Here is a 26747-nt window from a genome sequence, read left to right as displayed (position 1 = left end):
AGGCGGGGCCTAGTGACTAAAAGCAGGACCAAGAGAATGTCCAAGACGTACAGAACACCTCAGCTGTGCACATCGGGATAAACATCCGAGCAAAATAAACACACTGACCAACACGGGTCCGGCCCCAGCCTCAGGCACTTGTTTAATATAGCGTTCGAGTCGCACAGCTGCAGACATCGCCCATCCCGCCCCACCACAAAGGAAACTTCAGCATTCACTGAAAACCCACCTGAATTTCAGTATTACAATTGCTTTTCCTACGTTTATCAATAGGAAGTCCTGTTTTACGCAGCGCTGGCTCTTTGTAGATGCGAGTGGAAGGCAGAAAGGAGCCATCTTTGGCTCTGACGTATTCTACTTGTGCTTTGGAGTTTCTGCTGCTATTTCAGCAGCCACAGCTCAGCATATGCACAGGGAACAACAGCACGATGCTGCATGTGGCAGCAGAGGGACCCCCGCTGCTCTGGTTCTGCCACCCAGCAGCCTGCAGTGCAGTGCTCAGCTGTACCTGGACTGAATGCAGTCTGCTCTCTTACCAGTGCAACCATCCCAGAGTTTAGAACACAAAAAGCTCTTCACCGTAAAAAAAAAGTGCTTTTTCACGTAAGAGTTTGCAACTTTTCCCATCATGTCTTTGGCCTTGCTGTAGAGGGTTGAAGATCCTGTTGCCTCCTCAAGGAACTACCCTCTCCACCTCAGTCAAGCAGCCAGTAGCTTTGGCTCAAGGCCTGAACTCCAGCCACCTCCGCACTGCACAACAGGCAGACCTCACTCCCTACCTGGTGCCCATCCTGGCTCCTCCTTTCAGGAAGGGCACCCATTCCAACACTGCACAGACACATACCAACACCTGCAGATCCGTTGGTGCTCTGAACATAATTAGAAAACAAGAGTTAATGAAGTCACCCAATGACAGAGACTCAGATATAGGTAAATATTCAACAGAAATTCATATGCGATACTTCATGCTTTCACCCTTTCTTTCCCCATAGTCATATGCAAGAATGGAGCCCATTGATATTAGACTGCATGCAATAGGTCATTGCCCTGCAACCATATTCTGGGCAAGCCCATACCAACACTCAGAAACAGGAGGAGCTCTTGTTGGCTCTGCACACCACAGTTTCCAAGGAGCTGAGCAAGTTTCTGTCCTAGGCTGTGTCCTAATGAGGTGCACAGAGCTATGAGGAATCCAACAGGCAGGCCATCATTAGCAGCAAAAACAGAACAAAATATAAAGAAAAAAAGGCAAATGTCACCTTATTTTAGATAAAACATCCTTGCACTTCACTCTCCTCATTTTGGCTACCAAAAGTGCACTTCTCAAGGCAAGACATTCCAACAGGGAGGCACAGCATTAAATAATTGGAACCAACAGTAAATAAGGAAAGCACTTTTGAAAGTAAGTTCAAAAGTTTGTTTTGCAAAGAAAACTGTATGCACCAAGCAACCCTTCCTGCCGAACAAAGTTCCAACTTGTGTGAGCAGACGCTGTAGCTTCCTTTGTGCTTACAGTTTCAGCTGCTGCTGAAGGTCATGAATTGATCCTGCACTGCTTTGCAGTTTCTCTTGCACCTCTGGATCTTCTTCCAGTGCGACCGTTTCAACCACTCCACTGGTCCCAAGAATACATGGAAGACTTAAGAATACTTCACTGTTTATATTGCAAAATCCCTGAAACGACACACAGAGAACATGGTCATACAAATGCAAATTCTTGCTCTGTGCTTATCTGAAGCATGGGACTGCGTGGAGTCATTGTTGAAGCTTTAACTAAGCGGGGACATTCTGTCACACAGCATGATTTTGTACATCTAGGTTCTATTTCTACTACAGGTATAGATTTTGTTTCTTCATAGGATGTGTATGTGAAATTGTACATTCTGTAGTTACTCTGCAGTTTAAGAGACTTAGCACTCCTCTACTTTTGTGTTTAGTTTGTGAACAACTACAAACTTGACTTGAAAAAATGATGGAATTAGCTGTATATCTGCTGTAAGTAATACAGTAAGAAGCTTTTGGTGCTCTATGTCCCTGCACTAAGAACTGTGAGGGATGTAGAAGCAGTCAATAATGGTCACTACAACTTTCTTTTTCTCTCCTCTGAAACAACATAAAACTTTAGTGAAGCTTCATAGGATGAACTTAAAACTGTAGTCTAAATCTTGCGTGAAGTTATATGCACCTTAATCATCTAAAGAACGCTGAGTATCAAGGAGTAACAAAAGCAGATAAACCTTTCAAAGCTGGCCAAATAAAGTACTGGCAGAAAATGCATTTTATACCTTCCTAAGTGATACTGAACTCTTTTGGCCCCTGGAAAAATATACACTGAACACTGACTGCTTGGAAACTGTGACGCATTTCTCTGCATTTGCAAAACTGAGCTGTTCCTGGGGAGCTGGTCAGCAAACATGAACATGTTTTCCCCCAAATGCTTGTATTTATTTTGAAAACAATCCACTTCTGATACTGGTTTCAGGTTAACACAACAACTGAGCCGTACTTCATCTGGACTGGAATTAAACACTCTTGTTGGAAGACCGTAATAATCATAATGCTACTTCAGAACAGCTGCTTTATGCAGCATGTCTGTGCTGATAAAACTTAACTGTCGCATCCAGTGTAAATCACATCAATGTAATGACAACCAAAAGACATTAATAATACATTTACCTTTGCCAGAGTGGATACAGAATGAACCTTCCTCTTATCTTTCATGATACTGTCAGTTAAATCAGCAACTGAGAGCCCAACAGACCAGGATCTCTGACCTTTTCCCTTGAGAACTTCCACAGCTCTATATAAACCAGGAAAAGGGGAAACATAGGATTGATTAAAATCTAAACGTCATGTTTTGATTTATTTGTTGAAACCTTACAGACAGGCAAAGTGTACCATAAGAACACGATGGTTGATTCAGGAAAATAATATAAGAAAGTAATGACCTGCTTAAAGAATGTCTTCATATATATTTTACCCAGAGTAGTAACAATTCCTTTTTCAGGCTTATTCCATCATGTAAATTGATCCAAATTTCTCCCTAGCTTTGAAGTTAGCTGCTTTCACACAAGCTCTGAGAAAAGTGTGCAAGAAAGCTTGCCTCTTGTTTTCTATTTAATGCACGTAACCTGGAATTGAACTGGCAACTCTGAAACTCCGGTGTATATTCCACAAAGCTTCACCATCTCATCCGCAGGGATCACCACAGGCAAAAACATCATTTAAAGCAGAAACTCAATTATATACACTTGCACAGAAATGAGTGATGCACACACCTATGAGTTCCTAAAAATTTGATGTGTGAACATTTTAGAGCAAAATTCCTCTTCTTTGTAAGGAACTGAGGGAAAGAAAACAGCAACAACAAAAAAACAACCACAAAACTGCAGACCAAGCATTAAAGCAGGAAGAAAAATGGGAAGGTTGTAACAGAGTTACCTGTTAGCCACCTTTTCCCTGGAGTTACGAGCAGCCACTGTTTCTGTTTCATTTGTAACTGACTTAGAGCTGGTCCATGATGGTACTAGACAGAGAAAAACACAGCATTAAGTGTACATCTAAGCAGCAACTACAATAAGAATGAAAAAAGTTGGGAAGGGATGAGAAAAGGAAATTAATTCATTCATTAATTTAAAAGGAAGCTTCCAAACCTTCCTTTCCTCATAACAAGACAAATGTAGGGTCTCTAGCCCGCTGAAATAAAACAACAGTAGCACCTGTCCCGAGACACTTGCTTAAAAATGAATTATTATGGACAAAATGTCACATCAGCAGTAGCCTAACATATCTTACACCACACTTCATTACTCATTATGAGATGTATTGGAAGAGGATCTCTTTACCTTTGTCTTCCCCTTGTTCACCGACAATCCAAGCGTCTTTTCCCACGGCCTCTGCTTGCAAAAGCTTTGTGAGTATGTACTGAAATCTCTCGGTATCCAGATTGCCACCGACTCCAATAACTCGGCTTTTGGGAAATGCACTCAGCTTCCATGACACGTATGTCATTATTTCGACTATATATGAAAGGGAAAATACATTGACAATAAAGGATCAATCAAAATGTAGCCTATTTGCAAACTGTCAGAGATACAAATCTCCATTTACTTTAGAAAAGATAAAAGCATATGAGAATATTTCAGTTTATTTAAACCAAAACAACGAGTCAGATGGAGAGAAGATGAAGAAAACTCACAGCCCACACGAAGCTTTCAGAGAAATGAAACTTCAGAATGAGTCACTATGCTTCCCTTGACCACAAATCTCACATGCTTCTAAATTTAATGCACCCAGTGGTTCCCTTCCCCACTCCCTGTTTGGCAAGAACTCTCTTCCCCATTCCCACAGTTCTAAAAGATAAGGCTAAGAATCACTCGAAAAACAGAAAAGGGCTAACAGACAGGTTCATGTGTACTTCTCTTTTACAAGCATTTTTGCTTTTCTCCATTCATAGTACAACTGAGCACAGAGACTTAGACTTTTCCCTACAATACAGCTGCAGTATAGTCTGTGAGTTTCATCACAGAGCACACAACACATACACACATGCATCTATTCTCACTGCACAGAAGAAACATAATTAACACTCACAGCTGACAAGACAACAGTCAATGGATGCCAATCTTGTACATACAGTGACATTTAAGCTACACACAGAAATATGTGGAAATACATACCTTATAAACAAATCAAAGTACACTATTTTCTTTTATCTTGGTAACAGTTAAAAAAAACAGTGTCCTGCTCAGTGCTGTAAAGGAAAACATCTTTCAGAGTAGCAAGAATTTCTGACTAAGAGTGCATATTCGGCAGTAATGTGTTTTTCAAACAGCCCAAAGAGAAGCCATTGCAGGGACAGAACATCAACTGAAGAGCCAACACACCTGGCTGAGAAGCAACAAGCAGCACAGAGTTCTGACTGTAGTGTGATATTGCTGGGATAATTCCTCTGAACAAATCCACATTGCTTTGTATGACATCCAGGTACGTCTGAGCATTACCCAGAGAGTTAACTGTAAGCACCACAACTTTTGAATCAGTTGAAGCTGAAAAATCTGAAAATATAAAGAAAATGTGTTTTAAGAAGGTATGTCACTGTATCAAGTTTTAGATGCAAAACCCAAACTCTGCTCTAAATGCTGAACTGCAACACCTGGCATAAGTTAGGGATTCCTGCCTTTCTATCTTGCCCCCAGCTCCCCATCTGTAACGTGGGGCACTTCTGCAGCACCTGCAAACAGCTCTCCCACAGAACCAGTTTTCCCCCTTCCTAGTTGACAAAGGTAGAAAAGAGACTGAAGTTTGCCCAAGATGACAGAGGACAGAATAGAAAACAGTTCTGACACGAGTTTCCAAACTTAATTTTCTCAGCAAGGGAGAAAAAAATAAACACATCTATGGAAAGGCTCCTTCATTTTTATTGCAACTTTATAAGAAGGGCAGAGATAAGATCAAAGATAAGATCAAAGGATGCAGAACAGGCAATGCCAGGTGGAAACAGAACAATCAAATAAGATACCTGGTGGAATGGGAAACTAAGATAAACGACATTAGAGACACATGAAAGCCTCACTTGTCTCGCAGAAGGTCCGAGGCATGAAAGAACACCGCGGATAAACAAGAAGTGAGGATGAAAAAGGCCACTTCCTCTCACTTCCATCTTCTGATGTAGAAGAGCTTTTTAACCATCTCAGCCTCTGCAACTCAGCTTACCAAGGACTGCAGCCATCACAACTAACTACAGTGACGTGGCATTGATTCTGCTGAACTGTACGCTCACAGATAATTGTCAACCAGATCACAGAGTCATCTCAGTTGGAAGAGACCTTCAAGTCCACCAGGTCCAACCATCAAACTGACTCACCAAGTCCCATCACTAAACCATGTCCCTAAATGACACATCCAGATATTTCTTGAACACCTCCAGTGATGGTTATTCCACTATCTCCCTGGACATCCTCTTCCAGGCTCAGGTTAGGAGTTAATTTCCTGAATATATAATGATAATGATTAAGAACTAACCACTGGCCATAAACTGATGTTTAACAAACATCAGTGGAGGAAGGTAGTACTTTGAAACCCACCTTTTTTCAGTCTTTCCAACACTGCTGTCACAGCTAGGTATGATTCCCTACATACATACCTCTCCTCACCTTCTTGCCCTCTCTGCAGCAGTGACACTGACACACTAGATTGCTTTTCTACATTTCTGCATGTGTCCAAATTCAGCAAAAGCCTCTCAACCTGGAAGCAGGCTCAGACACTTCTAACTCTATCAACAATAAAGCCTGAATAAGAAGCAGTTCAAGCTTTACTATCTCTCCCTTACAGTTTTACCCTAGGAGGATAAGAAAAAGCAAGAAGCTATGAAAACATCTAGAAACATGCCTTGTATACCAGAGCTTCTATAACAGCCAAGGTTCCCTGCTCGCACTGAGACAAGCACAGGCACACACAGTACAGCATCAGCTCCCGCTCCAGCAATGACAGACAGTACCTTTGCTGATCTCCACGTTTGGAAGAGCAAAGATCTCCAAATCCATGGTTCCTCCTTTTGCTGCACCTTCAGAAAGATCCAGAAGAACCACCTTGTCAGCAACACCCTATATGAGTAAAAACAACACAGATCAACAACAAAACCTAACTTGTTCTTGCCAGTGGTGGGGATATATACATATGTGTCTGTGTGTGTATATATATATATAAAAGTATAAAATATACACACACACAAACATATATATATACGCATATATATGTATATGTTTATCCAGTTCAAAACAATGTTTGCGGTACTGTGTGTACAATAAGCGATACGGGCAGACCAAAATTACAATCAAAATACAAAACTATTAGTTTAACGAGCTGAGCTGGAAAATAAGGCACTATGAAACAAACACACCCACAAAATCATCTCTAGAAGGTTACCAATGTTGTCCCTGAGCATACAGTTGCAATACAGTGCAGACAGGCCATAGAAAACCCTTTTCCAGGGCAGCAGGAGATGCTAGTTCTAACAAGCTGCAGCTTAGGTAATAACCTCACAATTATGGATTTTCAACATAAGTGCATTCCTAGTTTACCCGTCTGCATCTACAAAAGCAGAATGAGAAAGCATAACAGAAACTAATGCTTCTGTCTGTCCACAAATTAACTGGTGGGAAGAGGTGAATGACACAGGCAGTGACAAAGACTGTTAGAAGTGCTGAGCTACTTCTGTATTAGACACTAAGAGCTAAACTGGAAGCCCCTGTATTAAATAATCAGGTGTACAGTGACTTATAATAATTACATACCTTTGCAACAACTGCTAGCACACATGCAATGCCAAGATCTCCAGCTCCAACCACAGTAACTTTGTTAAAGCAGCCCCCGTTTCTGACTCCACCAATTTTACTCTTTGATTTTATGTCAGTCTCTCCTGTAATTAAAAGGAAATCACAAACTTAAGTGCTGATCCATACTGCATCAATACAGCTACTGATGCTACACAAAGGATTGTGGCTGGATCAGAGTTGATCCAAATAACATACAGCGGTCAAGTCTGATAATGCAACGATTCTCATACCGAGCATAATTCACAGAGATTTGTAATAGAAATAATAAGAATAACTGGACATGTATATTGCATGCACAAAGACTCAGTTATTAACATTAGGTAGGCATCCTTATGATATCAAGTAATAACAAATAAAACATACACTGCCTTAGAACACTACAAACAACAGATGAAAACATCTGCACCTTCAGTAATCCTTGCGATGTAGGAGAGAAGTTCTGATTGCCTGTCAGCATCAGAAGACGACAGCGAATACAAAGGCAGCTCCTCCTCAAATTTTGCAATCATTTCCTTGATTAATCCAATGATGGTTGATTTAGGCTGAGGTATAGAAAGAAGACAAAATAGTTGAGGAACTCTTTGGTATGGTTCGGTACTTGGAGCAAACATACCGTGAAGTCAGTAGAAGTTATAGCAAGAAATCCCCGTTTTTTTCCCCAGCTGAAAACAGTTTTCCTTACGCTCACCTATAATCTTCCTTGTGAACCCTTTGGATGGACTGAAAGCTGTAATTTTAAGAGGTGTAACATCACTTCTAGCATAAGCACTCCATATTTAACAAGCAATGCAAAACACAAAAAGCCTCAAACCAGGCCCACTCCTCTGCACTGCCCTCCACATAGCATCACGTGTTATTCCCAGACATCTCCCTCTTCTTACGTGGCTCCAGTTCTGCAGATAGGGCAAATAAATCCTGCCGTGAGCATCCACATGCTTCCCCACTGAAATTCCCATGTTGGCAGTCGGCTTCAGGAAGCAAATGGGAGGAGCAAAGGGATGAGAGTCCAGAATCCACAGACGAATGGGTATGTTATAGGAATTACCTGTTCAACACAAACCAAAAGCCATTACAAGCTTCTGCATTGAGAAGAAACACTAAGAACCAGGTCTGTATGCACGTGATTCACATTTCATAATAACAAAGAGAAAAAAAGCCAGACAAATACATTTCCTGATTTGCACTTAAAGCATTTAAGTCACTCAGGCTGGTTGACAGAAGCAGACTTGTCAGGATCACTTTGCAGCATCATGGATTGAGTTTTGATTAACACAGGAATTTTTCCTCTTGTTGTTTTTCCACTGGTATTCTATCAGCCAGCATGACCAGTTTTATAGGCAAATGAACTTTTTACTGCTGTCTTTTAATTATGTTTACTTTTTAAGAACTCACAATAACTGATGTTAAGAGGCATCTATTAAGAGCTTCAGCTTCAAAAGCACTAAGTTCAGAAATAAATAATTACTTACCAGCTCTTTTTAACCACTCTCTATACAAGCATTCGGCTTTCAGAATTCAAGCAACCCCCACTGGAACCAAAATGTTTGCCTACACTGTCTCACAATATATGTTTTTATTTTTATTTTTAATAAAGTATTGTGGGAACACAATAAAAGCTGTTCAGAGCAGCAGCTGTGGAGCAAGATAAATAGCAAAGTATTTACTTGACTTGAATCATAGAATGGATTGAGTTGGAACAGACCTTCAAGGCCACCTGGTCCAACTCCCCTGCAATGACCAGGGACACCTACTCCAGATCAGGTGCTCAGAGCCCCACCCTGCCTGACCTTGGCCTGTCTCACAGCACCTTATTTCGGTGTCTATATGTACATAAAGACAATATTTATGGAATAGAAATGGCTTCTGCCAATTCAGGTAAAATCCCAAGCCACTTCTAGTGAAGCAGCAGTTCAAAGAGCAGCACAGGTTATACCAAATCCCCAAAGGCACAATGCGCAGACTTGTATTCACATTCTTGAGTATTTGATCCTAGCATGTGTGTAAATTAGCTCTGAGCACACCCAAAATGAGAAAGGTTGCCCCATCCTATACATGCAAGCTTAGCACAGCCTCATCTAATAATTCAGAAGCATAGTTGGCGTGTTTCAATCTGCCGTTCCACTTCAATTAAAGCACATTTAGGTGCAAGGTTAATTGCCCCTAGCTGCTGGAAATGAGGTGCAGCACTCTCACTTCTCCAGCCTGGCTCCCAGAGAGAAAAAGGCCATCCCTGCTGCTTCAGCCATGCCTTTTTCTCAGGCTCCCTATGGCGTGTTGTTGGGACGCACAGTGTGTAAGGAACCCACAGGCAGTGACTCCTACCATATTTGACTGGGATGGTACCGCTGAAATTCAGGAGGTCTTTCTGGGATCCATCCTTAAAGGCTGAAATTAAAACAAAAACAAGACGATAATGGCAATCCTAATGCAGAATGACAACGATACGCTCCCAATGTTGCTAGAAACCAGAAGCATCGTTCCTGACACAGACAGTACGGAATCCCACCCTGCCCCACAGGGACCGGTGTTTCCCCACGGAGCCAGGCAGGCAAGACCCCGCTCTCCCCTCAGAGCACCGCATCCCCACTTACTGTAAGTGTTCATGGAGAAGGCGAAGTTGGGGTGCGCCCTGCTGACAGCCGTCACTTCCTCCACGGTCAGGTCTCTGAACTTGTACTGCGAGCGGGAGACAAAAACCCAGACGGGAGCGTTTACGTCTCGGCAGTCCCGCCCTCCCCTTTCGCTTTTCCCAACGGAGCACCGCCGGGCAGCGAACCTTCACCAGCCCCTACCATCACGGACCCCTCCCGGCCCCGTCCCGCACCTTTCCCAGCTGCTTCCGCAGCGCATCAGCCGACACCGCCATGGCCGTGTCCTCCCAGCCGGCCCCGCGCCTCCAGCCCGTCTCGCCCCGCCCGCCCCAGGAGCCGCCCCGCGTCCTACGGGAGCCGGGCGCGTCCCTCGGCGCGGTGGGCTCGAGGTGTTGGTGGGGGCCGACGGTCGCCTTCCATCGTCGGTAGGGACTCACCGTAAGGCTGAGGGCTGCAGCGCTGCTGAGGGGCTCGACTTCCGTGTTTAACTGCGTTCTGCTCAGTACGGCAGGCACGGGAATTGAAGGGTGAAAAATAAATAGCTGAGTGATTCCATACGCGTTTAAACTAGAAAGTAGAAGGCCAGCTGTTGGATGACTACATCGCCGTTCTGCCTTGTGGAATTGAGATGTTATTTCAAATTAAAGCTACAACTAAAAGCTGCCCTCCAATAAGGGGAGGAAGTAGAATAAAAATAAATCTGAGTACAATAGTTCTATTGCTTTCATAGGTACATCTTCAGCTGGGTTGGGATCAATGCAGAACGACCATTTTGCTTTAAGACAGCAACTTACTAGAACGTTGTATCCAAAATCTCAGGGGCCTTCCAGTCAAGGTTAGATCTCACGCCTACAAAACAAGGTGCTGGTTGGCCACTGATCAAATGCTAAGGGGCAAAATGATGGTACTCTTATGCTGGTTTTTCAAAAGGACAACAGTGTGCAAGCCTTCCTTTTTCAAGCAAAAGGAGACAGCTGGGCTTTGTTGGAGGAAAGGTATTCCTTTATCCATTTGGAACAGCTTGCAGTGCTGTGCTAACCAGAGCTATCTGTGGCACAGACCTCCAGCTGTCCAAGCAGACAGCAGTAGAAAAGGCGCTGGTTCTTCACATGGGAAGAAGAGCCTGAGAAAGATGCTGCTCGTGAAACTCCAAGATGAAACGCCATCTATTCCAGGTGGAACAGACAAAAGGCAGCTTGTGCACTTGTTTATATCATCGTTCTTAAATCCACATTCCTCCAAATACATATTATGTAAGAAGCCTAAACTGCAGGAGATGCCAATTATTTTCAGCTCTTTTCTGAATGCTTAAGCAACTCCATTAATTTTCCATAGATCCATGTGTGCTGCATGGGTACAAGAGAGCAATTTCTCTTGGAGAACGTTCTGCCTAATGCTGTTTAATGTGACAGCTCAGAGGAAAACAGCAGGAGAAAAATGTCTTCTATAAAGTAAACCAATGAGATATAGCGGCAACATGTTTAATGCCTGTAATTTATTGTCTGCAAAACTTATATGCATTTGGTGTGCAAAAGTATACACTTTCTTGACAGCACCAGAAGAAAACAGTTAAGCTCTGTAAGTCTTTAAACCTGATTTGTCACATTGTGTAAAAAGACACTGTGCACAACGGATATCCCCAAAGGAAATCATTGGCTAGAACTAGAAGCACCCTTATTTACAACTGACACTTCAATATTGCATAACACCCACTCACCAAAATAAATAGAAGTACATCCATCACAACTTAAACACAGTCTCTCCATATATTTATTTTCTGACATGTTTTGGTCTCCAGAAATACGCTATATCTAGAAATAGGCATCAGCTACTAGATTATGTTACAAAATGCAACAAAAATAGAAAATTAGTTTTCCTGGACAATATTTTGGGCTTTACACAAAAATAAATGCAGATTTCCATAGAGATCTCATATACTTCTTGAAAGACTTTTATTTTAAAGCACAGCACAGAGTTGCACACTAAGGCTTCCTGTGATATGCAAAACCCTGGCCTCCAAAAAGACTGCTGTAAAGTGAAATACAGCATGAGTGTAAGTACAAGACATTTCAAAAAGTAGTCATCAATAGAAAGCGCCCTCGTTTGATTTAGCCTCATCAGTAAAGAAGGAGCTACCGTCATTGTGCAATCATAAAGCCAGACCTGGAAGGGCTTTACGCAAAGGACGTCGCCATTTCACACCACCAGGTTTAAGTACATCGAATGTGAGATAGCAGAAACGGACCGACCTTTTCATAACTCTACATTCATCATTAATTATTGTTTGTTTTTTTGACACAATTTAGTATAAAAGGCACATTGTCAAGCAGTGAATTCAGAAAAAGAATCTAAAATCCAAACCAGAATTCCATTAAATACAATTAAAACTTTAACATCAGATCCTCACCAACCAATAGAAGCATTCTTCCAGTTTTCATTTCTTAGCCTCAAACTGGGACACACTTTGGACGAGTACCAGAGCACTCGTTTTAACATTAGTAACGTTGATCTGGAAAACAGTAAACATGATTTTGAATGCGAGGCCCTCCAGAGCCCATTTACAAACATGCAGCAAATGCAAACCCAACAAAACCCAAACATCTGTACAAAATGTGAAAGCCGCTGGCGCCCTGTGCCAATCATCAGCAAGTACTTGGTTGTAAAGTTCCACATGTGTCCTTGAATGTTTTTTTTTCATAGCAATCAAAACGAAGCGGATCGTTGCATGAAGTTAAACTGGTGTCTTAGGGAGGTTGGAAGAATACACTGCATTCCAGTCACCACTTCAAAAGACCAATGACAAAGTGCTTTACAGATTAAGGAATTTAACCGACCGTGTGCAAAGCGATGAAATCATCAGGGTTTATTTAAGCTTCGGTCACCTGAAATGCAGATTTAATTCCAAACTGAATTCCCATTTTGAATCATCACACGAGAATCTTTTGCTTCATAAGAGACTGTTTTTTCAGCTGGGCAGGAAATTGCCCACAAGTAATAGAGCTGTGCAGGCTGACAGACATAGGAGCCTTTCTGAGCTAAACAAACCAAAAAATCCACACCAGGCAAACAAACAATCAGTCATGGTCCCAGAGATCAGCGCCATGTTCACGTAAATCAGGGAAATACAACAGCAAACGTGAGGTGGTCCCATTAAGCAGACTGAATACAACACACTTGTAAACAAGCATTGAGATTACACTAGCATGGTCTCAAGTGTATACACTGAGAAACATCTTTTTGTTAGTTAATATACAAAGTTAAATACACAGAGAAGCAGTAACAGTTACCATCCGGGCTCCTAGGCAACTAATACTGACTTAGTTTATGGAATCCATCCCAATAGCTTACTCATGTCAGTGTTTTTGCTAAGGCAGTGAAATGCTACACCATCAACAGAAAATGCCTCAAAAAAGCAAATGTTTTTTCCTTCGTTAAGGGTTAGATGTGTAGATTTCCGCAGCTACCAGGATTGTTCCTACAGGTTGCTGTCTGAACTGTGTTCTGAAAGCAGCAAGGTTAAAAATTACTCTCTGTAAGAGAGCTATTTTTTTACTACTTAATTTTTACTCATTTTTCCCCCCCAACATATATCCAAAGCCCAAAGCAGATGCAACACCAGGTTCTGTAACACCAGGTTCAAGCTTCAGACTCTTCATACAAGCGCTACTGATTTTGATGAACCCAGTGCTGATAGTAAACAAATTCAATTACTGAAGGAAACAGTCTTCAAATGCATAGTTAGAAATAATGTGCAAACACGGGCATTGGGTAACAGAACTGACTCTCCTGACATGCATTTCAGATCTCTGGTTCGATGAATTTAATCAAAAGCATTCACTGTGTAACACAAAGTGATTGATATCCAACAGCTAGCTGCATGTACTCTGGAAACGTGCCTTCCAAACAGTACAACTGATTAGATAAGTGACTGCTCCACACTTCAAATCATTTAACACACCTGATGCTTAACAGAAGGAAAAACATGTGCAAAGCACAAAACATGTAAAAGAACAGAAGCTTTTAGACAAATGCAAAGACTGACAGGGCAGGAAAAGAATTCCTAAGCAAATGCTTCAGCCCAAAAGCACAAGTTACACACAAGCACTAGAAATTCCTATTTTCAGGATGAGTATTTATCCTACTGAATGTGACTGGCGTTGTAATTCCAGACACAGCAAAAGCCAGCCTAACCTTTTGGTGATACTTCTAACTGTACATTCTGCAAGTGACACGCACTTCCACTAGGAAACAAGAAAGTTCCAGTTCAGTTATTGTTTATGGGTCCTCAAATCAGAAAAAATATAGCACTTTATTGCTTTGAACATCTGTGGCAATGGCTGAATTTACACCCAAGCTGCTTCTGTGGAGAAGATGATGTTTCAGAAACTTTGAGGCTTAACTTAGGAGACAGAGCAAGGTATAAAGCAATTTTTCCTCTCTGCATCTCAAAAAACATCAGGGAACAAGGACACAACTCCCCCAGTGCCATTCCTTTCTTTCAAGTGAATGCAAAATTGGTTTACTTGTATATGGGCCCGCACAGTTCCAAGTCAGTGCATAGCTAGTCAACATTTCTGCTGGCATCTTCAACTGATTAAACAATGGAAACATTTCTTATTTTTTCTTCTACATAATAATATGCATTAGTGCATTAATTTCTCCGTAAAAAAATCAACCCTTGGCAAGTATTAAAAATAAATATCTTATATAAGTCAAACTAAAGCCTTTATTTTTCAGTTCTTTTATCCCTTTACATATTCTTTTGCCCTCTAACAAGCAAATGGAAACTGAAGGAGATGTATGGAGGCAGAGGGTAGAGGAAAAATGAAAGAAGTCAACACCGCAATTCAGTTAACGGGTCCTCAGCTTCTTCGACTGTCTCTTGCGCTTCAGTTCTTCCTCTTCCCGTCTCAATTCTTCAAGGTCTTCCTGAACACCGAGTCTCAAGCTGCCAAATAAGTTGAAATTCTTTACAAACTGCTACTCAAATGTGAAATTTGGCTTCATTATTGCAGCTGATTTAAGCAAAGAAGTTTGAGATCTGTTCGACAGTCATACGTTTTCTTCAACTACAATAAGAATACAGCTTAAAGGAAACAACGTATGTAAGGAAATCAAGATTCTCTCATCGTTAGAGCAGAATCAAACCTTTGGAGGGAGAAAGGATTTAAAGTTTTCTTTAAACAAAATTATCGTTATTTTAAAAAAGGTTTTACTGAGATCATTCTTTTTTTTTGAAAAGAAGATGCTGGAACATACATCAGTTCTTGCCAACTTAAATACAAGTCACAGAAGACAGCTCAGCTTTTCTGAGAACCACCTACACCTTTCTTTTGGCAAGAGTGAGAATAGATCCATCAAACAAAAGCAAGAGTCTTTGTGGCAGCTTCCTGACTACAGGTATTATTCAGGTAGCTACACAAACAATGCTGCCTCACCCTCAGTCCACCTTGCTACCCTGCCCTCTGGTGAACAGGCAAAGAGAAGAGATGCTGCTGAGCAATGGATGTTCTAGCTGCATCCTTGTGTAGCCTCTTCGGCTTCCCGACAATATGCTGAAAGCAATACTGAAAGCAGCACCTACAATCACTGACCTCCTCTTCACTTAGCAAAGGCTGGATGGCCTTCCTGGTTTGATACTAGGAATAGGTGTGACAAAACTCCTATTTTGTAATCAGCTACCACCTGCCTTGTCTGCAGGCCTGCTAAGTGCATTTGTACTTCCACAGTTCGTTATGAAGCAGCTTGTGGCAGTTTGCAACTCATTACTACAACATTTATAACATGACCACCTGTCATTCAGCTGTTCTAGGATAACTGCTCCGGTATAGGCACCGGTTATGCCTATAACAAGCAGAGAGAAATAATGAATTCAGGAGACTGCAGTCATCCAAGTTCAGACAGTAAAAAAATAAACACTTTGAAGATCTATGTGATTGAAGCCTGGCTAGAAGCATCATTTTCCACTTCAGTTTAGAGCTTATAATTTTAACAGGCTCACTTGGTTAGAGAAAATCCTCATGTCAAGGCTCACAATGCTTTTAACCAAATTCTCAGTGAAAAATAGCTGACGATAGAAAATAGATGAACTATTTTACTGATGTTTTCTATCTGCCCTTCTTTTATACTAGCATGAGTAGTTAGAAGTTTAGTCAGGTATTTGCAAAATCTCACCATAGGTCATCAGCACAGAATTCAGTGAACAGCAATATCACTGTAAAATTCCATTTACTTCTCTGATTAAGAGACTACAGCTGTGCACGAGCAGCAGCTGTCCCTAAGAGCAGGGAGACAGAACAGTGACTCTAACTTCCAGAAGGTGCAAGTTCCCAGTACTCAAGGCACTCTCTGGATAGCAGTGGAAAAAAAAACAAACTAAAAATAAAAGCTAAAAATTTGATTTTACGTTTCCATTTTTCCTATTGCCTGTTAATAAATAGGTAAAGCCCTCTTGTAACTCCTACAAGGCTTTGCTAAGTGTATTGCAGACATCTTCCCATCAAGCATGGAAAAAGCAGAAAGTGAATCACTTCAAGAATACCAGGCTTTATAACAGCCATGTAAGGAATGTGCAGCTCTGGAGGCTAAAACTAATGGTCAAAGCCAACATGAACATCTAGTCTTCATTTATGAAATCTCTGGTTATAAATGTGTGTCAGAGTATTCTTCATATACATACACAAAAAACACACATATGCAGAGATTTTTAAGTTTCCTCCCAGCCCTCAGGAACTAACAGTATCAATGTTTTGGACAAACCAAAGGGTTTAGCATTTCAACTGTAATTCAAATACTTATACAAAAGTTTTGGGCATCAGTTGGTATAACTCTCACTGGTAAAGACTGTGATGCACTGGACTGACCATACAGCATTTATTTACTGTACTCACTATCCCACTGGCACACTAGTTGGCTGAGCTTCTTTTACCTAAGCTTTCTTAACAAAGATGGGAAGCTTTAACTGCTCTGCTATAAGTAGCAGCAGATATCCCCATGACTTGTGCAATAAATAAACCTCTCAATTCCTATTTTAACTTAAGTCTGTGCATACCTCCTGGCTTCTTCCTTCTGTTGCTCTCTCCAGCTGCTCTCCATATAACGTAAGGCATAATCGCTTTCATCTTTATATCTGGAAATTAAATAGTAGCATTTAGCACACTAAAAAAAGCATGATCATATACAGTTGAGATAGGAATCCACATCCTAGTAGAAAGAAAACAACTTGCTGCACACTGTTAGACTGTAATGTTTTGAAGGAATCACGACAAGTGTTTAAAACGTTTGCTTTCTTGTACCTTGTTATCAGACAAAAGGAAAATAATTCAATAAGCCAGTCTTAGTTTTGCAATGGTTCCTAGGTACACAGAGATGCCAACTTCAATTCTCACAGAACCTTTAACGCCATTATTGTATTTAGCCATTCATACTCAGGCTGCTACATCAGATCAATTCTGGAACGCTACTGCTATAAGAAAACATTTTAAACACATGTTGATAGAAAAGAGTTGCTATGGGTTATGTGACAAGTTACAGAAGCCGTCCTGTTTTCCATTATGTCCCATTTGCATAAAATTTTCTTGCTTTCCAGAAGAGCAGGGCAACACAGAAAGTATCTTTTAAACCAGTAGTTTGCTTATTTCTAATAAATTAGCCCAGTGACCTTAATCTCTGTTGTTCCATTGCTCACTTTAGAGAATATAAAAATCTACAATTTTTTTTTCCTACCTTTTCCGGTCATATCCAAATATTTCCCGAATATGCTTTGATATTTCCTCTTGGGGTTCCCCTTCATCTTCAATAAAATCATCCATTTCAGAGTCATATTCATCATCTTCATCATCATCATCGATTTGTCTTTTGTATCCAACAGGTGGTCTCCCAATACCTAAATGAAAGGGATATATGAAAAAACATCCATGAATAACACACACTTATCAGTACTTTTCATTGCTATACCTTGGGCACAGAGACTTTACAGCTCTTCAAGGCAGAAAACTTCTATATCAAGCTAATTACAAATTCTCAAAGTCAGTAAAAGGAAACACTTCCTCTGCTAACATCACAACTGCACCCCTAGGAAACTACGAGACACAGGTCCACATTCTTGCTCAATGTTTTTGAGGTACTTATTTGCTAGAGTTCATGCTGCTTTCTCCTGTTCAGAAATCCATTTTTAGAGCTACTCACTTGCTGATAAGCTGAATCAGCCAAACCACTTACGTATCAGTCACAGGTTTGCTGTGAATTAAGCCCCAGGCCCTTCCAGGAATGCGAGCTGGGGTCAAACCAAATGAACATTTGCAAAGGAAAAAAAGAAACAAAACAACATTCCACTGTTTAACACATTCTTTAAAACATAAAGTATTTCATTTGACTCTTCTTGGATAAAGATCATCACTGAGCTCAACTCAGATACATCAGAAATCTGGGACAAACAACTAATTTAAAAAAAAAATTGTTTGCTACAGAACTTAGTACCTTGTGAACGAAACACAGGCCTATGCCCTTGAAGTGATCTCATTCCGTTTATCTGTCCATTGCTGGGCCTCGTCACTAGGTTTTTGGAAGAAATAGTTTCTGATACAACAGTACACTTGGGCTTTACAGCTGTAAAGCCAGGTCGCCCAGGTCCTGCGCTTGGGCTGACTCCTGGCCTTCCTGGTCCTGTTCCCGAGCTGCTGCCCGGTCGCCCAGGTCCTGCACCTGGGCTGACTCCCGGCCTCCCTGGCCCTGTTCCCATGCTGCTGCCCAGTCGCCCGGGTGCTGTGTTTGTGCTGTTGCCCGGCCTTCCCAGGCCGATGCCTGAGCTGCCACCTGGCCTTCCAGGTCCCACGCCTGAGCCACTGCCCGGTCGCCCAGGTCCCATGCTTGAGCTGCTGCTTGGCCTTCCAGGTCCTGTGGCCGAGCTGCTGCCCTGCCGCCCAGGCCCAAGGCTTGAGACACTCCCTGGCCTCCCGGGTCCCATGCCCGAATTGCCACTTGACCGCCCAGGTCCTGCACTTGATCCTCCAGCTGCATGTCCAGGTCCTCCCTTCCCTAAACTGCTGCTGGATCGCTTTGCGCTGGAGTTCATTTCGTGCTGGAGAGCTGCAGCATTTCCTGGTTTTGTATGGACAGGCTTTTTCAGGCTGGATTCTTTAGCAGACGGCAACCTTTGAGCCCCATTGGCCGTTGGCTTTGACGATGGCACAGGAACGCTTGAGCCAGACTTTCCCATACCATTGACAGGTAATTTGCTATGAGTGCCAGCAGCAGGGCCTTTCAAGGAGCTATTTTGTGAGGTTTTTACTTTTTCCACTTGACTCAGTTTGGAAGAAGATAACGACCGTGAGTGCTTTTCAGTCAACGCTGGTGCTTTGGATTTCTTATCAGTACCACTCAGAGAAGAGAGGCTGCTTTTTGGAGAGGCGTGTTTATCTGCTGCGCTTTTGCTAAGTCTTGCATCTGCACATTCCTTCAGAGAAGTTGCTTTTTTTGAAGAACTGGCTATCCCTGCATTCTTAACCTCCCTCTCCGTTTTCTTTTTCTGCATTTCTACTCTTTTATTTTTGCGTTCCAAATACTCCCTCTCTCTCAATTCTTCTGCCGTTCTGGGTCTCTCTTCTATCTTTTTCACTACTTTTATTTCTACCGGTTCATATTGTTTTTTTTCAGCAAGCCTTAAAAGATCCGCAAAGTTGAGAGGTGCTGGTGCACTTTTGGCTGGTGCCTTTGGTTTGCCTGCAGCTTTGGATGGTTTCTCATCGTATTCTTCTTGCTCATACTCCGATTCAGTTTGAGTAAACTCGAGTTGCTCTGCTTCATTTTCTGTTGCATACTCAGCCTCGGAGGACTGAGAAACATTCTCACAAGTCCTCCTCCTCTTTTTAGGCTTCTCTTCAACAGGAATACCATTATAGCCATAAAAGTTATCCTTTGTTCGCGAAGCCATAGCTCTTGCCTTCCTGTCATGTTTCAGTTCAATGCGCTTAGCCAAGAGTTGTTCTTTCTTTCTTTTTTCTTCCAATTCTGTAGAAGAAAAACCAGGAGAAAGTTAAACAAAAGCACCCCTCTTTATCTCAGGGTCTTCCAAACTGATAAACCATCTGAGACAATAGGATATCTGGCTAACAGCTATTCAGAATAGACCAGAACACCATCAGAGGTCTGCCAACAGGGCAACCCGATCCATCCGAGTCAGCTGTTTCTACAAAAGTGAACTATTAAGCCAAACACAGCGCTTACAAAACCTGCTAAGGTAACACAACAGAAGCAACTCTCCAGAATGCTATACAAACTAATGAGAACTACATGGTAAAAAGATAAAGGACGTGGGATCTCTGAGGAGAAAGAGTTCTGAGACTGAATAAGAGAATTCTGAGTCCATACAGAATTTACTATCAGACGTTTAAGTAAAGGAATGGAAAGGGACGGATGGAGATTTAGAGCAAGGGAATATGCCCTGGAATTCAGGCTGAACTCAGTGGTGAAAAGATAAGAGGTCTGAGGGCTAGATACTGCAGATGAGGAATAGGGCCAAATACCATAAGGATCCAGGGGAAAGGGGAATCTCTGAGCATCAATTCCTGGAAATCGGATGGGGCGACTCATGCTGTGCTTTAGTGGGTTCCCGTAAAGGTCCCGTCCCCAGCCTATGTTGTTCTATTTGTCAGTGGCCATGACTGTACACAGTACGAGTAAAAGTATGAATATTTCATATTCATACTCAGCCCCGCTTTTGGCTGCACTTGGCAGCAGGGATAAGGAGTTGGCTCATGGCTGGCCCAGGAGAGGAATGCTCTGGACTACCCAGTCCATCACACTGTGTTGTAACACAGTGGGGAAAAAAACATTCCTTAAAGCCTTTGCAATTTAAAACCCAAGCATTACTGAAAAAGAAAATTAAGACAACACCACCAGAAACTATTACCATGTTTAGACAAACATCTTTTCAAAATTAACAGAAGTTCAGGATGATTTCTTGCAATCTCTTTCCACCTCTTTCAATTACTTCCTGATCTCTAAGAATAAATACTTAGTGAGCTGATTAACATTTAAATCCTTAGGAAAGCATGTAAACATCCCTAGCAGTGACTTTTCCACCGGCCTTTCCTCAGCATCAGCAGTTACACACACGAATTCCAGAAGCAGATGTAAAAGTCTATTTGCCAAAGCTCTTAATGGGATCAAAGTCTCAAAAAGTCCATGAAGGTCTCTCACAGAATATAGTTTAGGCTGCTTTAACAGTTACCTTTTTTTCTTTTTTCTTCTTCTTTCCTTCGGAGAAACGCTTGTACTGCTGCAGACTCAACACCCTTCACCTTTGGAACCTTTTTGGGAGGGCCAACAGCCAAACTGTATCTTTTCTGCAAAGAACAAACAAGTACGTCAGAGAAATTAATAAATATCTCTTTTCTTGAAACTGAGGAATTAAGTGGCAGTCACATTTAAGCATAAATATGTATAAAGCTCATTTTAAGCGCAGATGGTACAGAGTAATAATGCAACAGCCGCATCAGCAATGGGATAAAATCATTTCTGTTCAGCATTATGAAGTGTCATAGAGCCTTACTAAACTTATCTAAAAAAATTATCAAGCAAAGATATCTACATCCAAATATTTTAGAGGCAATAAGCTGACAAGCTCATATAATGATTTCCTATTGATTTCAATAGTTCTAACTTGATCTGTTCAAATAGCAGCACATGAAGAGACACTCAAATTACTTGATGTTACCGATATACAAAGCTATATATTACCTCACATACACATACACTAAAAGCCAAGGTTCAGAGACAATTCTAAAATGCAGCCAACACTGTCTCCAGGCAGGGTGGCTACATACCAGCTCTTCACAGGCACCTCTAACAACCTGTGAAATGACTGCCACAAAATTACAGGATACAACATCCATCTACACTGCAGTCGTAAAACCCGACAGGTTTCCTCAGCATATTAAGGAGCTATTAAATCAAGTCTGGTTACTGAAATATATCTAAGTACCACCAGCACTTTGCTGCTACCTGAGAGTTGGTTTTGGTTACCCTTATGACCCTTAGAAGCCTCACTTTCTGTGATGCAGTCCTGGTATACATGAGGAAACTGGAACAGACAGAGGCAAAGTAATCCTCAGGTTTGATTGAATTATTCAATTCGACATAGTTGCTTTAAAAAGAAAGCCAAAACAGAGGACTTTCTAAAACAGATTTAAGCAGAAGGAGCACCTCTAAACGAAAACTGCCAGACAGCAGGGACACACATAGATTCATCTCTCTCATTAGGAAGCCTTATAAAGAATTAAAATGTTGGGGAAGCAGTTTTTGGGCTTTGTTTTGCTGCACTACAACTGACAGTCCTATCCAGGAGCGGGTTTGTAAAGCAGCCTGACAGGCACTGTTTGCTCACTTCCAATAAGGTGAGAAACAGTGCAAAATTCCTATTCTTTCTAGTACTATTACTTCTCGATATTGATACACAGCTGAAAGCAGAGCTAAGTGTTCCATAAATGAAGACAGAAGCGAATGTGGTTCTGCACTGTGTACCACCTCAGCCCTTGATACAAACGTTGTGCACTCTGATTAGAAAAAGCTAAAAGAAGCTGCTTTACTCTCATTAAAAGCATCTTTAAAACAATACGCACATACTCCTCAACCACTGAGAAAACAGTTCAACACAAATTAATGAGCATCAGACTCCAGGTAAAAGTGGCAACTAAGTGAGGGCACGTGAGTGCCGTATCACTCAGGCAGCAGCAGCTGCACTGCTCGGGTTCAGCTATCACCAGGGTGGTTAAATAACAGGGAAACAAACATTCTGCCTTTAGAGAGCAGGTCACACTACTCCAGAACACCATGCTACCCAAGCTGTAAGCAGTGCTCACCTCTGCAGGCAGCACATCCAGCAGCTCATGGACACACTGCTGAGGCAGCATGGGCACCGCCTGAGCCAAAGGAGAAAGGCAAGGCTGTGGAGGTGCCTTCCTTCAGCCATGCACCCTCAAGTGTGAGCCAAGGGTATTTCCAGAGGAATCAGCCTGTGTGAATTGTGCCATAACCACCTCCACAGCAACAGGCTGGCACGACACGAGTGGTTGGCTCTGCACAACCTGATCTTGAAACAAAGCACCTGCGTAAGCAATAGTTTTGCTGTGGACTCACACGCCCAAGCTGAAGACAATTCCCACTAGTACTACCAAATAAAGGCAACTTCCATAGGTCGTCACATGATTTATATACTTTTAACCTGGCAAGTTTTGACCTCTGTATGTTACCCCACTTCTCTTGCCTTTCTTCCTCACACAAGACACGCAGCCTTCTGATGTGAGAACCTCCTGCTCTTTCCCCTTAGATATCTTTCAAGGAGCAACAAGGCACTAGTTAACCCAGCCAGCAGCTCGAGCACATCAAAGCTCTCACACATCCCTGTGGGTGCAGCCCTGCAGCCGGTTCTGCTCAGCAGGATGCCATCACCTTTGCCTGCAGATCTGACAGGAGTCCTGCTCTATGGCACAGCTCCATGCTTCACAGCCATTCCTCATACACCACTGGAAGTGCTTCTCTCACCTACAGACAAGCGCTCAGGAGTGTGGAAGTTCCACAGGAAGGCTCTGCAACATGCATTGGTCCTCTGAAGAAATCTTGGATTTTACTACAGTTTTACTTCCTTCAAAGCGCAGTCACTTGAAGCATCTGAGCAGCTTATTCCAGGAAGTGAAACACAAAGCAAATTTCCAACAGCTACAATTACTCGTCCATTGTGCTGGAGGTAATTTTGTGATGCGTAAGTTAAAGCGACACTTCAGCAAGTGCTGACGCGGACAACAATGACAGGCTGTTTCACTTCTGGGTCACCTCTCTGGCCCCATCTGTTTCAGGTTCCAAATTCTGACTCCAGATGCTAAGGGGAACAGGGACCTAAGTGAGATTGTTCCTAAGAAACTACCAGTGATGACAGAAAGCAGATGAAGCAGAAGGATGAAGGGATGATTCGGCTTTTAACTACATCCTTTTTCCATTTTAAAGTAACTGCAACATTGTTTTATGCAGTCAAGAATATCTTCCATACAAAGAGCTCAAAGTGCTTCCCGACATCCATTATGTCCCCAAAGACTCTTGCAGCATTAAGAGTGCCAACATTGCTGAGAAGAGGGATACAGGCAAGTTTTAAATCTTCAGGAGGTCAGCAGTAAATGTTTTAACTGCCACCACGTCTGATCAAAGCAAACCCACACTGCAAGTCACTGAACCATTGAACAGAAACACAAGTGAGGAGACAGAAAACGTACCCCTTGCGATGGTACAAGGAAAACTAAGCACAAAGATTATCCACAGCACACGGTTAGTTACTGCGCTCACTCACACGTGCACTAGAAACAAAACCTGATGCAAATAACTGGGCACTGGAAGGTGTATTTCAGCAGTTCCACTGGGAGATGAACAAGCAGATCTATTTTTATAGGGACATGATGCAATCCTGTCCCTGTTTCATGATACAGAGCTACATTATTTCTGAAGCTGAGTTTTACTACTTTCTAAACCCACGCCACCTGTGCACATGACTCTACTTTCCGTTATGGTACATGTGGGATATCTGAGCACACCATAAAGACTCTTTTGAACTTCTGTGAGGGACATTCTGGGGTTGTGACAATTAAAGCAGGAATCAGCACTTCTGGAAACCTGTTAACGTTACACACCAGTACATCCCGTAATTAGACCGTACAGTGTTTTTAATCAGAAACATTTAAGAATAATTACAATCTTTATACAGGAACAAATGTTATGCATCAGTTTCGGTCAAGTGGACTGACTTGGATGTCTACTGATGGGCATTTTTTGCAGCTAACTTCAGATGTTGCCAAGCTCAGCTCCACTTCTGCTTAGAGACCAAGGCTGTCTTTAGGGTTAAAAGCTGCACTTCCATCGTGCAAGGAAGATGGGAAACCAGCACTGCTTCAACTGGGGATTGAACTGCACTCTCACTGCTGAGTTATCAGGTAAGCCCTAATCCTGCCTTTGCTAAAAACAGCACCAAAGCTCTCATGCACTGCACGGCAGGTAGGGCTGCCTCCCAGAAGTACCATATCTAGACTGAAGATGCGGCAGATAGAAACTGGGATATTGAGTTGATGAAATATACACGTGACAGAAAATAGTGGTGCAGCACACAGGAAAACTAACAAGGTCAAAGGAAACTCTACCACCGCAACCTCAAGTCAACAGTGAGATATCCTGGTTTACAGGACACCAAACATCTTAAAAACATACTGATGACACCGAGTTGGGAGGAAGCATCGATCCGGCAGGGGACAGGAAGGCCCCACACTGGGATCTGGACAGGCTGGATTGCTGGGCTGAGGCAACAAAGGTGAGAAGGGTCTGGAGCAAATGTCTTAGAAGGGAACAGCTGAGAGAACTGGGATTGGTTAGTGAGGAGGAGACTCGGGGCTCCCTGCAATGACCTGAAAGGAGGATGTGACAAGGCGGGGACTGACTTCTCCTATGTAACTAGCAATAGAACAGAAGGGAATGGCCTCAAGCTGTGCCTGGAGAGATTCAGGTTGGACATTATGAAAATTTCTTCTCCAAAAGAGCATTCAGTCAGTTGAATCACCATTCCGAAGGCGTTCAAGAAATGTTTAGATGCAATACTGAGGGACACGGTTTAGTGGTGATAGGTGGATGGTTGGAATGGACGATCTTGGTGGTCTTTTCCAACCTTGGTGATTCTATGCTTACATAGTTGCTACATCCCTACCTATGTTACAAACCACATTTCTACATGGAGAAATACCAAACGCTACGTTTCCTAAGATACTTTTAAGAACACAATGGGACCTGGTGAGTCACACACCTCTCCCATACGGCTGCTCACGGTGCTGCTGAACATCCACCACTCACAACCAGGGACAGCGACTGCAGGCAGCGCTCGGTGCCTCCACCAGCCAGTGACAGCGGGGCAGGGCAGGGCAGGGCGCGCACCCCCACCGCCCTCACCGACGGGCTGGAGGGAGCTGCCCACGGCAGCGCACGATTCGGGCGCTCAGTTACAGAGAACACGGGAAGGAGGTTTCCCTAGTTAGCGCCTACCGAAAACACGGCTCATGCAAATGAGCGGGCAGTCCGTCAGCACACCCGCCCCATCGGACTCACCCGGAGCGAGACGTGGCAGAGCCGCGGCTCGCGAGCAAACAAAAGCGCTCCTCCGACTTTTAAACGCCAGCATCGCCGGCTCCGCGCTCGGGATCCCGAGGCCGGGCGGAGCCGGACAGGCGGCAACAGCGGCACCCGAGGCGAGACCCGGCGAAGCCACGGGAGGGAGCGCGGCGCTTCCTCAGGGCCCGATCCGGCCCCGGCCCGGCCGAGCCCCGGAACGCCGCCCCAGAGTTCCGAACGCCTCCTCGCCCCTCGCTACCCCGCGGCTCACCGGCACGGCGTTCAGCCCCTGCTGCTCCGAGGCCATCACGAGGATGTTGTGGAAATCCATGGCCGGCTCCGCCGCGGAGCTGAGGCACCCGCCCCGCTCCCCCCCAGCCCGGCCGAGGCCCCGCCGCGCCGCTCGGCTCCGCTCAGCTTCCGGCCGCAATCTCCTCCCCGTTATATCACCTGGGCTCCAGCCGGCGTCACGGCACAGCGTCACTTCCTCTGGGCGGGACCTGCTGGGAAGGGCGGGCCCGAGCAGCCCCGAGGAGCCGTAAGAGCTTCATCTTTCTTTCCCCCCTTGTATTTTTGACCTCCCCGAGAAAGGCGCTGCGATGACTCTTTACTCCTGACTCAGCCGTGGGTGAATCTCCCGGTGTCCGCCCTCCTTGTTGTTCTCTTTAAATCTTCCTTTAGAGCA

At 43.1% G+C, this 26747-nt stretch overlaps 2 protein-coding genes across 4 annotated transcripts; both read right to left on the bottom strand.

Annotated features, from left to right (window-relative positions):
- Positions 1-117: 117 nt before the first annotated feature.
- UEVLD (UEV and lactate/malate dehyrogenase domains) lies at positions 118-10476 on the bottom strand. 3 transcript variants are annotated; one of them, XM_015864174.2, is made up of 12 exons: positions 10366-10476; positions 9929-10013; positions 9660-9722; positions 8219-8382; positions 7744-7879; positions 7296-7420; positions 6500-6605; positions 4887-5057; positions 3846-4019; positions 3442-3526; positions 2677-2800; positions 118-1674 (listed from the first exon to the last, which is right to left on the bottom strand). In XM_015864174.2, the coding sequence occupies exons 2-12, from the start codon at positions 9939-9941 to the stop codon at positions 1510-1512; spliced, it is 1326 nt and encodes a 441-aa protein (XP_015719660.1). In that variant the 5' UTR covers positions 9942-10013; positions 10366-10476; the 3' UTR covers positions 118-1509. The 3 variants fall into 3 exon arrangements, with proteins under 3 accessions (XP_015719660.1, XP_015719659.1, XP_015719661.1); XM_015864173.2 differs by lacking the exon at positions 10366-10476 and adding an exon at positions 10162-10269; XM_015864175.2 differs by lacking the exons at positions 118-1674; positions 2677-2800; positions 3442-3526; positions 10366-10476 and adding exons at positions 4680-4753; positions 10162-10269 and having other exon boundaries at positions 3912-4019.
- Positions 10477-11402: 926 nt separating this feature from the next.
- On the bottom strand, positions 11403-26498 carry SPTY2D1 (SPT2 chromatin protein domain containing 1). Its single transcript, XM_015864230.1, has 6 exons — positions 26334-26498; positions 21159-21273; positions 18407-19936; positions 17654-17813; positions 16980-17057; positions 11403-14876 (listed from the first exon to the last, which is right to left on the bottom strand). The coding sequence occupies exons 1-6, from the start codon at positions 26391-26393 to the stop codon at positions 14780-14782; spliced, it is 2040 nt and encodes a 679-aa protein (XP_015719716.1). The 5' UTR covers positions 26394-26498; the 3' UTR covers positions 11403-14779.
- Positions 26499-26747: the final 249 nt, after the last annotated feature.

This window comes from Coturnix japonica, chromosome 5 (assembly GCF_001577835.2).
Source record: "Coturnix japonica isolate 7356 chromosome 5, Coturnix japonica 2.1, whole genome shotgun sequence".
Lineage (NCBI taxonomy): Eukaryota > Metazoa > Chordata > Aves > Galliformes > Phasianidae > Coturnix > Coturnix japonica.
The sequence above is the reverse complement of the archived record's forward strand: the minus strand, read 5'-3'. Positions and strand labels throughout refer to the sequence as shown.

Bases quoted from the DNA above. Each gene is read 5' to 3' on its own strand.
- SPTY2D1 (XM_015864230.1), bottom strand. From the start codon at position 26,393: ATGGATTTCCACAACATCCTCGTGATGGCCTCGGAGCAGCAGGGGCTG. The intron at 21,274-26,333 runs GTGAGCCGCGGG...TGTTCTTTGCAG, and splicing joins AGGGGCTGAACGCCGTGCCG to AAAAGATACAGTTTGGCTGT. The intron at 17,814-18,406 runs GTACTAAGTTCT...CCTTTCATTTAG, and splicing joins GCCTGTGTTTCGTTCACAAG to GTATTGGGAGACCACCTGTT.
- UEVLD (XM_015864173.2), bottom strand. From the start codon at position 10,203: ATGGCGGTGTCGGCTGATGCGCTGCGGAAGCAGCTGGGAAAG. The intron at 6,606-7,295 runs GTATGTAATTAT...TTACTCATATAG, and splicing joins TGCTAGCAGTTGTTGCAAAG to GGTGTTGCTGACAAGGTGGT. The intron at 3,527-3,845 runs GTAAAGAGATCC...TTCTCTGTCTAG, and splicing joins TGAACAAGGGGAAGACAAAG to TACCATCATGGACCAGCTCT.